Source organism: Falco biarmicus, unplaced genomic scaffold, assembly GCF_023638135.1.
Source record: "Falco biarmicus isolate bFalBia1 unplaced genomic scaffold, bFalBia1.pri scaffold_27, whole genome shotgun sequence".
Lineage (NCBI taxonomy): Eukaryota > Metazoa > Chordata > Aves > Falconiformes > Falconidae > Falco > Falco biarmicus.
In genome coordinates, this window is record NW_026611833.1 from 2,693,377 (window position 1) to 2,708,816 (window position 15,440).

The 15,440-nt window shown below is 53.0% G+C and overlaps 1 protein-coding gene across 1 annotated transcript; it reads right to left on the reverse strand.

The window, feature by feature from the left end:
- Positions 1 to 1,233: 1,233 nt before the first annotated feature.
- LOC130143387 (olfactory receptor 14J1-like) lies at positions 1,234 to 2,169 on the reverse strand. Its single transcript, XM_056326071.1, has one exon. The coding sequence runs from the start codon at positions 2,167 to 2,169 to the stop codon at positions 1,234 to 1,236; it is 936 nt and encodes a 311-aa protein (XP_056182046.1).
- Positions 2,170 to 15,440: the final 13,271 nt, after the last annotated feature.

Sequence of the window (15,440 nt, forward strand, 5' to 3'; positions counted from 1 at the left end):
TCCCTAATGAGGGCTGGGGTATATGACCAGGCTTGGAAATGAGCAGTGTTTGGGAATTTGTGGGGAAAATTTCCCTTCTGCAGCTTTCTGAGGGTGTGCAGGGAACACGGCACAGATCTGGCCCCTCAGTCCCGCTCCTTTGGTGCCTTGCTTGCTTCACCATGACCCCTGGGTCTGCACCAGGACACCCTGCTGTGTGCCCCCACCCTGCACACCCACACAGCTGAGCTCTCACTGGTGTTTCCCTCTCCCTGGCCCTTCCCAGCCCAGCCCCCCCCCCAGCTCTGCCCACCTCCCCTGCCCTCTCCCCAGCCCAGGCAGACACAGCAGCCCACGCGGGGCTGGCCCCATGCAAGTGCCCACCCAAAGGGGGCTGCAGAGCTCTGGGCACTCACCCCATGGCCATAGACCATCACAAGGGCACAGGAGATGCTGGTGGGCAGAGAGGGGTCTCCTCCTGCCAGTCAGCCCCAGGGCTGGCACCAGCCATGGCATGAGGACACAGAGGCCATTGCCTCCCTCTGTCTGCTGCTCCTCTCTCACAGGGACCCTGCTTGCCCACTCCTGGCAGCCCCTCGGGGCCAGTCCCTGTCCCCAGCACCAGGCTGCTGGCCTGGGGGCTCCCCAGGCACCTCCTGCTGCACCAGGGACACAGCAGCCTGCCCCAGCTGGGGCATCCACAGAGACACCTGCTCTTGCCCAGGGATGTGGTCTCAGGCATGGCCCTGAGCAGGCGGTGCTGCTGTGCAGGGCAGCGGTGCCTGAAAGCCCAGGGAGATGGTCCCAGGCACATCCCTCTTGGTCACCCACCATTCCCATGGGCACTGGGCCCCCACACGCCAAGGCTCAACACAGGCCCATGCCCTAACGCGTTGCCCCATGCCCTCCTCCCCTGAGCCATGGGGAACCCAAGCCCAGCAGCATGGTCTTCTGGGGGCAATTCCTGCAGCCTGTTCCTGAGCTCAGCTTTGGAAGAAGAGACCAACCTCCAGATATAGGCATTGAAAAAACCCTCCCTTTTATTACTGAGATGTGACACAGGAGTATATATGTACCATCCTCCCTGGCGCATGTACAAAGGCCTCTGGGTCAGGGAGGCTGGGTTCGTGCTTTTGGGGAAGTGGAGTGAGGAAATACATTGAAGTAAAACCATGATTGTCATAGATGGAATGTTAAACACACATTATGTCCTATACGTGACTTGAAAATACCTTGTAAAGAGCCACAGTCAGTTCATTGCCACTGAGAGACACCTGACTGCATCAGCTTCTTCAGTGCGTCCTTCAGCTCCTGGTTCCTCATGCTGTAGATGAGGGGGTTCACTGCTGGAGGCACCAACGAGTACAGGACTGAGACCTCCAAGTCCAGAGATTTGGAGGAGATGGAGGGGGGTTTCAGGCAGGCAAATGTGCCAGTGCTGAGAAAGAGGGAGACCATGGCCAGGTGAGGGAGGCACGTGGAAAAGGCTTTGTGCCGTCCCTGCTCAGAGGGGATCCTCAGCACAGCCCTGAAGATCTGAACGTAGGACAGCATGATGGAAACAAAACAGTCAAATGCTATGAAGGCACTAACCACAATAAGCCCCACTTCCCTGAGGTAGGTGTGTGAGCAGGAGAGCTTGAGGATCTGTGGGATTTCACAGAAGAACTGTCCCAGGGCATTGCCGTGGCAGAGCGGCAGTGAAAAAGTATTGGCCGTGTGCAGCGCAGCATAGAGAACATCACTACCCCAGACAACAGCTGCCATGTGGACACAAGCTCTGCTGCCCAGCAGGGTCCCGTAGTGCAGGGGCTGGCAGATGGCCACGGAGCGGTCATAGGCCATGACAGTGAGGAGAAAATACTCAGTTGAAATGAAAAATAAAAAGAGAAAAGCTTGGGCAGCACATCCTGCATAGGAGATGGCCCTGGTTTCCCACAGGGAATTGGCCATGGCTTTGGGGACAATGGTAGAAATGGAGCCCAGGTCAAGAAGGGACAGGTTGAGGAGGAAGAAGTACATGGGGGTGTGGAGATGTTTGTCACACACTACGGTGGTGATGATGAGTCCGTTGCCCAGGACGGCAGCCAGGTAGATGCCCAGGAAGAGCCAGAAGTGCAAGAGCTGCAGCTCCCGCGTGTCTGCCAATGCCAGGAGGAGGAACTGGGTGATGGAGCTGCTGTTAGACATCTTCTGTTTCTGAACACAGGGACCTGTTGAAGGACAAAAGGCAGGGACAATTTAGGAGAGACTTCTTTGAGCCAAGTGAAAGCCGTTTCTCCTAGATGCGCCCCCGCTGCCCCATGTCCCCCCTCTGCCGTTCCTAGGAGAGCTCCCTTCCGAGCCGTGGCTGGAGCTGTGCTGAGTGCTGGCCGAGTGTGCTGTGAGGAGCAGGGGCTGTGCCCGCTGGCTGCCCAGCAGTGAGCCCTGCTCTGCAGCAGGGGCTTCATGGGAACCCTGGGGGCAGGGGCCAGTCCTGGCCTTGCACTGGCTCAGCCCAAACTGCTCCCAGCGCAGAAGGGCCTGTCAGCATCGGCTCTGCCCGTGCTGAGCAACGGCCATGGCCAGTCAGGTCAGGAGGGCTTTGTGCCGTGCTCAGGGAGAGCAGAGTGAGTGCTGAGAGGCAAGGGCACTGTCTGTGCCTGAGGGCAGAGGCAGGGACTCTGGTGAGTCCCTCCAGCTCCTTCTCAGCTGCCCCGCACTTGCAGCTTTCTGTGATAGAGTCCAATTACACTGACATGTGTCCTGGTTTAACCCTGGCTGGAAATTATGTACCACAGGGATGCTCACTTACTCCCCCCTCACCCATAGGTATGAGGAGAGGAATCAGAAAGGAATGTAAATCTTGAAGTTTGAGGCGAGAAAAAAATCACAAATGCAGTAGAATAAAAATGAAATTACAATAACAATAATGAGAATGACAGTTATAATGAGAGGGAGGTAGTCGGGGGTAATAAAATCCAACAAGAAAGAAAGAAGGAAGGAAGGAAGGAAGGAAGGAAGGAAGGAAGGAAGGAAGGAAGGAAGGAAGGAAGGAAGGAAGGAAGGAAGGAAGGAAGGAAGGAGGGAAGGAAGGAAGGAGGGAAGGAAGGAAGGAGGGAAGGAAGGAAGGAGGGAAGCAAGGAAGGAGGGAAGGAAGGAAGGAGGGAAGGAAGGAAGGAGGGAAGAATGGAAGAAAGAAACAAAGAAGGAAAGAAACAAGGAGGAAGGAAAGAAGCAAAGAGAAAAAGAGAGAAAGAAATGAAGAAAGAAAGAAAGGAAGAAAGGAAGAAAGGAAGCAGGGAAGACAGTGATACACAATACAGCTGCTCATCACCCACTGACTGATGCCCAGCCAGTCCCCAGCATCGACTGGCAGACCCCAGCAACCCCCACCAAGTTTATATACTGAGCATGAACATGTTGCATCACCTATAAACAACCAAAAATATCAGTGCATTTTCAAAATTGTTCTCAAAAGTCCTTCCCACTTAGATGAAAATTAACTCTATCCCAGCCACAACCAGGACACTTTGTTACCCTAAAAAGCAAGCAGACACTGCTGAAGAGCAGAGGGATCCACTACAGAGCACAGAATGGCTCGCCCTTTCTCAAAGTCTCAGCACCCCCCTTTCTAGCCAGGGACACCCATGGTCACAGTGTGCCCTGGAAGCAGCGTGCAGCTTGGGTGGACACCCCAAGCAGGTGACCGAGGGTCCTGATTATGGTAATTGTTAAAGGAGAGCCAGCTCCTTCCCCAGCATCACACACTGCATTGCCCACAGCTTCACAGATTAGAGGAAACCTGGGACACCTCCTTGCTGTGCTCACATCGGCACAGGAGGACTCACAGGGTCTGTGCCTGAGCCTGCAGCTGAAACTCCCATTCCAACCGAGCCGGTCAGTTATCCCAAAATCATCTGAGCAAAGCCAGGAGAGAGACAGATGGGCACACTGGAATGCCTTTCCCTTCTCAAGCCCTGCACAGCACCTCCCAGACCAGAGCAATGCAGGACAGCCACGCTCAACGCCTGCAGCTGTCCCTGCCAGCAGCTCTTTCTCTGGCCCCACGGCTCTTCCCTGCCAGCGCTCACAGAGCCCAGCTCAGCCCCTGTGTGCCCAGCTCTGCCCTGCAGCCGCTCTCTGCCTGCAGGCCTGAAAGAACAGCTCCCCCAGAGCCTGAGGGAAAAGGAGAGCTGATGCTGCTTTGATCTGGATGCTGCTGCAGAGGGAAGGCACTTGCTGACCTTCCTCATAAACATCACTGTGATGCTCTGAGAGTCTCTGCCCCTGCTCTGACCTACACAGTTCAGATTCCATTCCTACCAAGATGAGCAAGATAAAAATGGAAGCAGAGATTCAGGCAAGAAGAGACTCCAGCAGAAAACCCCTGCCGTGAATGTGCTCATGAGAAGTCGCCTTGGAAATGAGGTGGGCATGAGCAGAAGCTGCGAGCAGCCCTGACCAATGCAGTACCCACGCAACAGCACGAGAACATTGCCCTGACAGGGTTTGCTCCTTCCACCCCCACCTTCTGCCCGCAGCCGCACGGGAGCTCCCAGCAGGCTGAGAGCTGCCCCTGGCAGGCGGCAGAGCCCCTGCCCCAGCACACAGCCCCCTGGGCTGCAGGGACCCTGCTGGCAAGGACAGCCCTGGGCACCCCTGCCTGCACAGCCACCTTCACAGCCCTGCAGCCGGCCCTGGCACAAGGCAGCCCACATGCCCTGGCCCTCCCACGCTGCAGCAGGGAAGCCCTGCTCTGCAGCACACTGGCCTCCTCCACAGCACAAGGCTCCCACACGGTCCCACAGGCTGGGGGGGCCCCAGCTGCTGCAGACCCGGCTGGGAACTGCAGAGGCATTGCCCTGCAGCCACACACTTACCGGCTCCAGGGCTCTGCAGATTTCTCCAGCAGGGAGCTCTCAGCAGCCCCCCACCAAGGGCTGCTTTTGAGCTCTCCCTGCCTCCCTCCTCTGCCCCTCTGGGCTCCCTCCAGCTGTCCCTGGGGCTGCAGGGGAACCTGCTGGGCAGCACGATGAGGCAATCCCTCACAGGCCTTGCCTCTCCTGGGGGGACACACTTATTTCCAGCAGTGGCAATTCTCTTAATAGAAAAAGTTTTGTGCAGGAGTATCAACTTTTGTTAACGCATTACTAGAGAGGACACCAGGAAGACTGCAGCAAAGGACCCAAGTACTCCTAAAAGAGCGTGTGTGCATGTGTGTGTCTGGTGGTTCTGCAGGCAGGGGCAGGGAGGATGTCTTCAGTGCTTCAGTAAGCCCTGCAGAGCCCATTTCAGCACTTCATTGCACAGTCCGAGGGCTCAAGACTCAGCTCTCCCTTGCCCAGGCCATGTCTCTGCTCTGAAGCAAAGCCTTTGCACCCCCGGGCTCGGGGACACTTGGTACCAGGTTGCCTCATGGCCAGGCAGAGCTGGGCTGGTGCCACAGCTGGGGGGCTTCAGCCCAGATGTGCAGCAGGGCCCTCAGCCAGGGGCCCACGCAGAGGCAGCTGCAGCCCGTCCTGTTGCAGACAGAGCTGTGACCCTGAGGGAACCAAGTGCCAAGGCAGGTGGCAGAGCTCAGCACAGCTGCTCGGCAAGGACAGCAGCCTCCAACAGCCCAGGCATCCACCACGCGGTTTAGACCGGTGAGGCAATTCCAGGGCACCCGAAGGAGCGTTCCCTCCTTCTGCACAGGCCACAGCCTGCCAGTGTGTGACCTGGGGCCTGCACTCTGCTGCTCTCCTGCCTCACTCCCCTGGGAGATGAGACTCCACCATTGCTTTGCTCCTAGTACCAAGGTGGACACGAATGATGCAGGGTTTCAGATCCAGGGGAGCATCACAGCTGCTGGCCCATCTGGCAGCTGTGCTAGAACGCTGATGCAAAGAACCTGCAGACACCTAAACGTGCATTGTCACTGTGCTGCCCTGTGGCTGTCAGCGGGCGGTTACTTGACCACCGGCTTGCAGGATCCCACCAAGCCTCTGTCTCGCTGCTCCCCTCCTTCTTCACTCACCTCGATGTCTGTAGGGCTGTTCTCTCACATCATTCTCACTCCCCTCCCTTTCTGCTTTGTCCTTTCTGCCATAGGGTATCACAGAGGTGCCACTAGAATTGCTTATTGGCTCAGGTTTGGGCAGGGGCTGGTCCATTTTGGAGTCAAATGAAAGTGGCTGTTATGGCCATGGAGTCAGCTCTGGATCTCTTCTTACCTTTGCCAGCCTACAAACACCTCCAAACCACTCCCAAACCCTTGCCATGTAAACCCACAGGATCTCTAAATTCCCCAATATGATGTGAGGTTATTGATCCTAAGGCTTCCTCACGCTGCTTAAATAAGACTTTTCCCTTTCCTCTCCCTGATTTAGGTTATTTCAGAGCAGTTACCCTGAAGCACACCTGTGTCACCAGGGCCAAGCTCAGACATGTAACTACAAAAATAATAATGGGTACCAAGAGCCCAAGGTCACACGCAAGCAAAATGTTTTGCTGCAGAGCATTCTGGGGTGGTGGGCAGAGGTCACTGTGAAGGTGAAATGAGATGTCCCTAAGGAGAGCAATCCATGCTGTCCTTGGGACCAGAGACACGCAGGGCTGGACTGTGCAGTGCTGCAGGAGAAGGCATTGCTGCCAGTGATGCCTCTGTAGCCCCAGTGGACATGTGGTTCCAGTGAACCTTATACCCAGAAAGGACAAGGTGCTTTTGATTGTGTCCTTGACCATGGACATCCCGTGATGCAGGGACACTTTGAAAATCATTGGTCTGTTTCTCTATTGCCTCACCACAGGGGTGACTTTCAACAGTGCTGGCTAACTGGGGAGGCCCAAGAAGGCTGAATGTTAGTCACGTGCTGCCCACCTACAAGAAGGGCAGGAGGGAGGATCGGGATAACTACAGGCCTGTCAACCTGATCTTAGTGCCAGGGAAGGTTGTGGAGCTGATCATCCTGAGCGCCACCACACAGGAGGTGCAGGAAAACCAGAAGGTCAGGACCAGCCAGTATGGATGTATGAAAGGCAGGTCCTTTGTGAGGAATCTGATCTCCTGCTGGGACAAGGTGACCTGCCTAGTGGATGAGGGAAAGGCTGTGGATGCTGTCTACCTGGACCTTAGGAAAGCCTTTTGGCTCCATCTCCCACTGCATTCTCCTGGAGAAACTGGCTGCTCATGGCTTCGGTGGGTGTTCTCCACGCTGGGTTCGAGCTGGCTGGACAGCCAAGCCCCAAGAGGGGGAGTAAATGGAGTGAATTCGGGTGACGACGGCCCATAAGGAGTGGTGTTGCCCAGGGCTCTGTGCTGGAGCCAGTCCTGTTTCAGATCTTCATCAGTGATCTGGCTTGAGTGCACCCTCAGTGAGTTTGTGTACAACATCAAGTGGGGTAGCAGTGCTGATGTCCTTGAGGGCATGAAGGCTCTGCAGAGGGATCTGCACGGGTTGGATCATTTGGATGAGTCCAGTTGTATGAAGTTCAACCAGGAGAAGTGCCAGTTCTGTACGTGGGTCACAACAGCCCCCCACAACGCTACAGGCTTGGGCCAGAGTGGCTGGAAGGCAGCCTGGTGGGGAAGTACCCTGAGGGTGCGGGTTGACAGATGGTTGAGCATGAGCCAGCAGTGTGCCCGGGTGGCCAAGAAGGCCCATATCATCGTGTCTGCTATCAGAAACAGTGTGGCCAGCAGGACCAGGGCAGTGATGGACCCCCTGTACTCGGCACTGCTGAAGCCACACCTTGAACACTGTGTTTCCATTTTGGGCCCCTCACTTCAACAGTAATGTTGAGGTGTTTTAGTATGTCCAGAGAAGGGCAACAAAGGTGGTGAAGGGTCTGGAGCCCTGCACTGTTGAAGAGCACCTGAGGGGACTTAGGTTGTACAGTGTGGAGAAGAGGAACCACAGGGGGGATCTTTCTGCCTGAAAGGATGTTGTAGACTTGAAAGGTTGGGTTGTAGACCTGAAAGGTGGGGTAGGTCTCTTCTCCCAGGTAAGAAGTGACAGAACAAGAGGAATATGCCTCAATTTACACCAAGAGAGCTTTAGATTGGATATGAGGAAAAACATCTTCACTGCAAGGATGGTCAGGCATTGGAACAGGCTGTCCAGGGAGCTGGGGGAATCAGCAGCCCTGGAGGTGTTTCAAAAGTACATAGATGCAGTGCTTCGGGACATGATTTAGTGATGGGATTGGCCGTCCTGTGGTAACGGTTGGATTTGATTATCATTAAGGTCTTTTTCAACCTAAATGATACTCTGTTCCTATGCTTCTATGATATTGCAAGCCTACCTAGACCAGTTACTGAGCAAGTTGCTCTAGCTGACCCTGCCTCAGTTGGAGGGCTGGATTCGACGATCTCCAGCGGTCAGACCAACCTGGAAAAAAAAGCCATATATATGAAAGATCATATATCATGTGTATGTCAACACAACTGCGGAAGTTCATGTGAAGAATGTTTCTCCACTCAAATGGCTTGTGGGAAATGCATTTGAAAAATCTGAAAGAAACAAGGCTGCTTTTCTGTGGCCAGGTCATGGGTTAGAATGAGGGTGACAGAGGGGTGTGTTATGAGGAGGACAGCTGATTCTCAGGAACTCCTCATGCAGGAGGACATGCCTGGCTGTGAAGGGGCCTGTGAGGTCAGTTCTGTCTCTGGAGGTGACAGGCCAGCATCAGGAACGTGGCTGGGACAGTCCCTCTGCCAAGGGACCCCATAGGCCCCATCCAGGAGAAGGGCTGGGGTACAGGCTGTCATGTCCATTTTGCCTGTGGACATGAGAGGACAGCAGCAGGCATGTGGCTTGGTCACGTCTCTGGGAGAAGCTAAAAGGCCAGCAGCAGCCATGTGGTTTAGAAGACCATGTGGAGGTGACTTCACTTTTTTGAGGGGAAAGACCACCAAAAATAGCTATTGAGTTATGTTCCCTGCTTGGAAGGCAGTTCCTGAGGTGGTAAAGCCTTTCTGGGTAGTGGGAAGAAAGAGGAGAGGGGAAAAGATTTCACAAAGTGTAATGTTGCAAATGGAGAGTGGCTATTGGGAGGAAGAACTGTCACTGCAAGGGTCCTGCTGCGGTGCCAGAGCTCAGCCAGAGGGAGCCTGGATCAGCCCATGGTTTGTGTTTCAAGGAACAGCCGGTGAGAGTGGAGGTACCTCAGCGAAGGTATGGCAATGTTGGGGTGAGAGCAAGGCAGGGCAGCGAGATGGTGCCTACAGCCTGCAGGGCAACAGGGGCAGGGCTCCAACCATGTAGGACAGCCTGTGGTGGAGAGGGCAAAGGGTGCTGTCAAGGCTGGAAGGCACCAGTAGAACACAGGTCTGTGTCCCCTTGGCTGTGGCAGCTGTCTCTGCCTCTGAGGGTCATGTCAAGACATGATGTCCTCACGGCACGGGGGCATCATTGCCTCCTTGCAGCCCCATGGGGAAGCTGGAAGTTGCTGTGCCATTGCTGTCCTTCACTGGGCATTGGATGCCCACCTTCCATGGTCCCCAGGAAGAGCCCTGAGCCCTCTGTGAGGGACAGCACCGACCTCCCCACAGGCTGCAGGTCACGGCTTGGCCTTTCTGCTTCATCAAGCAAGCCAAGGCTTTGCTCAGCAGCAGAGCTGCCTGCACAGCGCCTTTGCCTTCCTGCACTCACAGCCCCCAAGGACGGGCTCTAACAAGGCCATGGGGCGGCTTTCTCAGCCATGGCCCTCAGTGGGGCCCATTAACGCTTCCAGGGACTGTGGGCTTTGCTCCGGACTTGGTGTTCTTGAGAGGTTTCTTCAGGCTCCTCTGAACACCTGAAGTCCAGAGCACCACAGACACCCTGGGCTCATGACGAGGGAGAACGCCCTGACGAGCCCTGTCTCCTCCATCAGGGACATCTGGTCTTCAAGTTTGGCTCCTACACTTAATGAGATAAGTTTCAGCTGTACAGTGAAAGAGAAAGGCAGGTAATGAGCACTTTGGGGAAAGGATAGAAGGCTTTTCCAATTACTATTGATGCACAGTGTCTCCTGAGGAGGTGCGGACAAGTAGGAAAAGCAGTCCCTGGAGCTAATCACTGCGTGGACAGCCTTGCTCCCCAGCTCTCCAGCCTCAATATTTTTGTCTTCAGCCCCATGAGACTTACATCACTTTACATCAGATCTTCAACCAACTCTGCAGCTGAATATAGCAAATTCTTGGCAGTAATTATTGCCTGCTTTTCTTAGAGAACAGGGTGTAAGCAGGAATAAAAGAGGGATTAATTATCGTGTGTGTGTGGGGGGGGGGGAGTGGGATAGAAATTAATAAATAAAAAATACATTTCTCAGCTGTATAATTGTTAGTTCAAGCAAATCCCCATGAGGTCTATTGCCACTACTGAAGAGTTGCCCATAGGGAATATTAGAGACACTACTGAAAGACAGTCCAAATTTTCCTCTCTGAACCTTAAAGCACAAGCTACATAGGTAAAATGGATTGGAGCGATCAAAGAGAAAGAGGAGAAAGGTATCTGGAGATGAACTTCTTAATCCATAGCTGTAAATCAGGAAACCAGGACGTCAGGCTATTCCAAATGTCTTCAATTTCATAGAAGGTGCAAACTTTCTGGAACTCACAACAAATAATAGGATGTGTCCAAATTTTTTTTACACATATATCTGTAGAATTTCTCCCACTTTGATCTACGTATATGCAACAACTGGTATTAAGAACAGCACAGACTCTGCCTTCAGACACCACCTTCATATCTAACGCCATTCCATTTTGCACAGCTATAGGGGCTATTTCTCACACTTCTTCCTGCAAAGCCTTCATGGCACCTGCAGGGTCCTTGGCCATCTCTTCCATTGCTGTGCATCTCTTTATCACTGCCTTCTCCAATTCAGGAACCGCTGACCAAGGAGTAACCGAGGCCACAAGCAGGCTGATGATCTGGGCTATCATTATGACACCCATTACATCTGAGAAGCTCATAGGAGGCACGTGGCCATGAAGGCGAGTTTGAGGTCCCTGGAGTCTCCAGTTTCCTTGGGGGATTGGCCATCAGCAGCCCAGCTGGTTATGGCTGCAGTAAGAAAGGCACTTGGACTCTGAGACAAAGTGTCATTTCAATTGGCCTTGGCTAGAGCCAACTCTCTACACACAGAGACAATCGTGTCAGCTGTATGCCGTCCCTTCCGAGGCCGGGAACACGGAGTTTCCAGCGTTGGGAGAGTGGTGCAGCAAGTGGTGCAGATCCTGCCTGCAGAAGGCTTATCCCACACTGCTCCTGTCAGCTCTTGAAGTGTTTTCTGCCAGGGAAACCCATTCTAGTCATCACTTCTCGTGTTCTAAGAGGAGATGTTCACTTGGGAGTTGGTAACTGCAGCCTCAGACAAAGGTAAGGGCGTGCGGTTGGCCATTCACCAGCAGCTTCCTGCAGATTTCTTCTTCCAATATGGCTTGTTCTGCAACCCAGGGACACACTCAGCACAGCTCAGCCTGAAGGCCAAGAGGTACATGGAGCACAGCACAGGCCTGCTCAGGTTTCCTGTGACACTCATCACTAACTCCTCCATGTGCAAAGGGCTTCTGCTCAGATTCTCTCAACCTCCTGATGAAGGTTAGAAGGAGAACGACATCTCCTTTAGACCGCTAGAGAAAGGGAACTTTACTTGAAGGCCTTGGTTGAAGGGAAACTGGAAGATGATCTGCAGGAGCGGGCTGGAAATCAGGACCATGCGTGGCAATCAGTTAGCTGAAGGGAATGTGCTCGAGCTTGTAGGTCACTAACCCTGGGAAGACAAGGAGTGTGAATAGACACAAAAACTAACATGATGAGCCATGCTGAGAGAGCACAGGGGAGTGGGGGACGGATGCCGTGAAGGAAGGGTAACACCTTGCTGTTAATTGCTGGTAGTTAACCACCAGTCGGGGATTGCCTAGTATGCAAGGCTTAGCTTCAGGAACCAATCTGTTTAAAACGCGCAGCTTCAGGAACCAACTGTTTAAAACGTGCAGCTTCAAGAACCAATCTTTTTAAAACGCGCAGCTTCTGAAAGTGTATATAAACTCGTGCTTCTGTACAATAAATTGGCATTTGCTTGTATCACCCTGCGTCCCGTCTCTCCATCGCAGCAATGATCCCTGACCAACATGGCACAAATGCTTTGCTGGACTTGTTTTGAACAAAAGACAAGGCAGGAATGGTGAAAAATGTGGACAGCACCTTTCTGTCAAGTATGGGTGACACTGGTAAAGTAGAAATCAAGAGCAAGTCAACAAGACAAACTGTAGCAGGGCTGAGTAGAGAGGAAAGATCACCTCCACCAACCCTTGGGCAGTGCTCTTCCTAATGCAGCCCAGGATGCCATGGGCCTTATTTGAAAGGTGCAAAGCCAGGAGAAGAGGAGGCTTTGGGGACACCTAATAGCAGCCTTCCCAGATCTTCTTGGGCCATATCAGCAAGAAAAGGCAGCCAGGTTCTTGCCTGTTGTGCATGATGGGAGTGTGGGGGCCAATGGGCATCAGCTGAAGCAAGGGAAGACAATGTCCTTCCCCATGAAGAACAGTCAAGCAGTGGAGCAGATGTCCCACAGAGCTTGTGCCATGTCCATCCTTGGAGCTTTTCAAGCCCCACTTGAAGAAAAGCCTGAGCTACTTGCTTCAACCCCATAACTGATCGTTCTCTGAGCAGCATGTAGGCCTGGACACCTCCGGAGGTCCCTTCCAGCATGAATGACTCTGGATCTCCATCCACCATGGATCTTGCCTTCATGATGGCAGGGAAATCACTCAGGTTTCCAGCGGCTGTTGAAGCCAATCAGAAAGTTGGTCAGATGACCTGCGATGTTCTTTTCCCACTCCAAGCTTTGCTGCTCAGATGCAGGGCTGCTTGGCTGGTTCCTATGGATTCCTATTCTTCACCCTTTCCCAACTTTTCCCTCCTTTCCCACGCACAATTGCTTCTCCTTGACCACCCCTGTATCCTCCCATGCAAGCAGCTCACCTCTCCTTTCCCTTTGCTCCCTGGCCATTGACTGTCCTCCTTTGGTGATTCTTTGGAGCTTTTCACCATAGGTGGCCACCCAGACAAGGGATTCATCATCCCCCTTGACTCAGCATCATCCCCCTTGACACAGCACTGTTGTGGCCACATCCAGGTTATCTGTGCCTGGGCTTTGAGGTTTCTCATTCTGGAGGAATGGGGGAAAAGTGGAGAGGCTGTGGAGGATACCTGCCTGGATTGAGTTTGGTGCCTGTGGAGAGAGACTGAAGGTCCTGGGCTTCTTGATACTGGCAAAGTGGAGCCTCAGGGCACCACAGTAATAGCATGCACCTGCTTGAAGGGGGGTGTCAGAGATAAGGGAGTGATTCCTGATAGCGACAGGAAGAGAAAACCTCCGCAAAGTGCTGCTTGGAAGGGTAAGATTGGATGTGAGGAAAAAGAAATATCCCTCGGAGGGTTGCCCTCTGATGCCAGAGTTCACCCAGAGGCAGCCTGGCTTGTCCCATGGCTTTAAGTCTCAAGGAACAAGCAGGGATGAGGGGAGAAACTTCAGAAAAGTCAGGAAAATGCAGGTGTGAGGGCTGGGTGGGAAAGCAAGGAAGATGCCAACCCCCAGAGTGGAAAGAGGTGCCACATGGACAGTGTAGGGCAACTTGCAGTGGAGATGGCCCAGGGCTGCAGCAAGGCTGAATGGCCCCACAGGGGGCTGAGGCCTCTGTCCCCCTGGCAATGGCAGCTGCCTCTCCCACCAAGGCCTGTGACATAGAACTCGATTTGGAGGCTCTTATGTTCTGCCCTCCAAGAGCCTGGGGGTCAGGGCTTGGTCTTTCTGCTTCATAAAAAAATCTAAATGTGTTTTGCAGCATTACAGCCACCGACACAGTACCTTTGGCTACCTGCAGTTCTGGCCTCTAATTAGCTACTCTAACGAGTCCATGGGGACGCTTTGTCAGCAATGGCCCTCAGCGGGACCCATCAATGTTTGAAGGTATTTTCAGTGCTGCTTCTGACTTACATTCCTTGAGTGGTTGGTTCAGTCTGCTCTCAGTAGCTCAGGTTCATGGCAGGAGCCCCCAAGGCCCTAATGAGGTATTTGCTTTTCTCATTTCCTTCAAGTCTTGAAGACCTGTGCAGCTAATTGAATCTGTTCCATTCATGTAGGTAAGAGAGGATTTCAAAGTGCACTTCAAAATAAGTATTTTTTATTTCATAGGTTATATTTTGCTACTTTTTAGGTTAGAGAGGAGGTTCTAGCAGCAATCTCCAAGTGATAATGATGCAGAGGATCTCCTCGGGATATCTGGACTGGTAGGAAACGCAGTCCCTTGAGGTCTGACACCGGATGGACAACCTTGCTCTGACTGTCCCCAAGACCACCCTTTTTCTCATTGTCCCCTGGGACTCACATCCCTTCTCCTTACGTCAGACTTCTCCCCTCAATTCTGCAGGTGGGTGCTGCAGCTCCTTTGCATCATCCCCACCAATTTGCCTTAGAGGACTGGCTGCACACCGGTACAGAAGAATTATTCAAATCTGCAAGCAATGTGAAGAATGATCAAGTGGCATAAATAAGCCAACACCCTCCACAAGCATATGCCGAGTCCAAGCTGTCTCTGATGAGGTGCCTTTCCACAAGGGACACTCTCATGAGAAATCTTTTAGGTGCTAGATACAGAAATATAGATCTAAACACAAGGGGAGAGTTGGGTAAGGAGACAGTTCGGCTGCAGGAAGACATGCAAGCTTTTCCTTCCTGAAGTAAAAACAGCAGCACAGGTGAGACGTACCGAAAAGACCAAAGAGTAAAGGGAGGAGAAAACAGGTGAATAACTGAAAGAGCCTTTGCTGAGACAGTCTGCTGAAAAGATGACTCCAGAAGCCGTCACTGTCTCCTGCTCAGGTGCAAATATGTTAAAGATGAGAGAAAATAAGGGCGTAGTATAACTAATAATAATGGTGAAGTTCTGGTATAAAATCAATATTTCCTTGAGGTATCGCTTTTGAAAGCTCCTTGAATTGGCAGAGATCACTTGTGAGAAAGGACAAGTAAGTGTTGCATCTGTCTTGGAAGGAGTCCATAAGTGCAGCTCGGGGAACCACAGGCTGCTCAAACCCCCATGGTGAGGGGTGTGCCACCAGTTAGAGTCGCCTTGGGTGACATTTCTGGCACCTGAGCGGGTAACTGTCCAGGTGGATTTTCCAAGGGTAACTCCTGCCTCGCCAACCTGACAGCCTGCAGTTGTGCGTGAGGAGCTCCACAGTGGATGTCATTTCCCTCAGCTTTACAAAATTCTTCTCATGGTCTTCATCAGCGTTCTTCTGCCCAGGCAAGTCCATGACACTCTGGGTGCGAACAGAAAGAGATGAGTAAAACACCAGCTGGATGGTCAGGCTGAGAGAGCAGTGGGGAAGGGCTCACACCCCACCTGGAGGCCACTGGGACATACTGGGGCAGTGTGGGCAGCACAGGGGACTCTCCTGCTTACAGTTTAAGAGCTGTACACATGACCCAGTGGAGGCAACTCT

Excerpts from the sequence above, each read along its gene's own strand:
- LOC130143387 (XM_056326071.1), bottom strand. The coding sequence starts at position 2,169 with ATGTCTAACAGCAGCTCCATCACCCAGTTCCTCCTCCTGGCATTGGCA.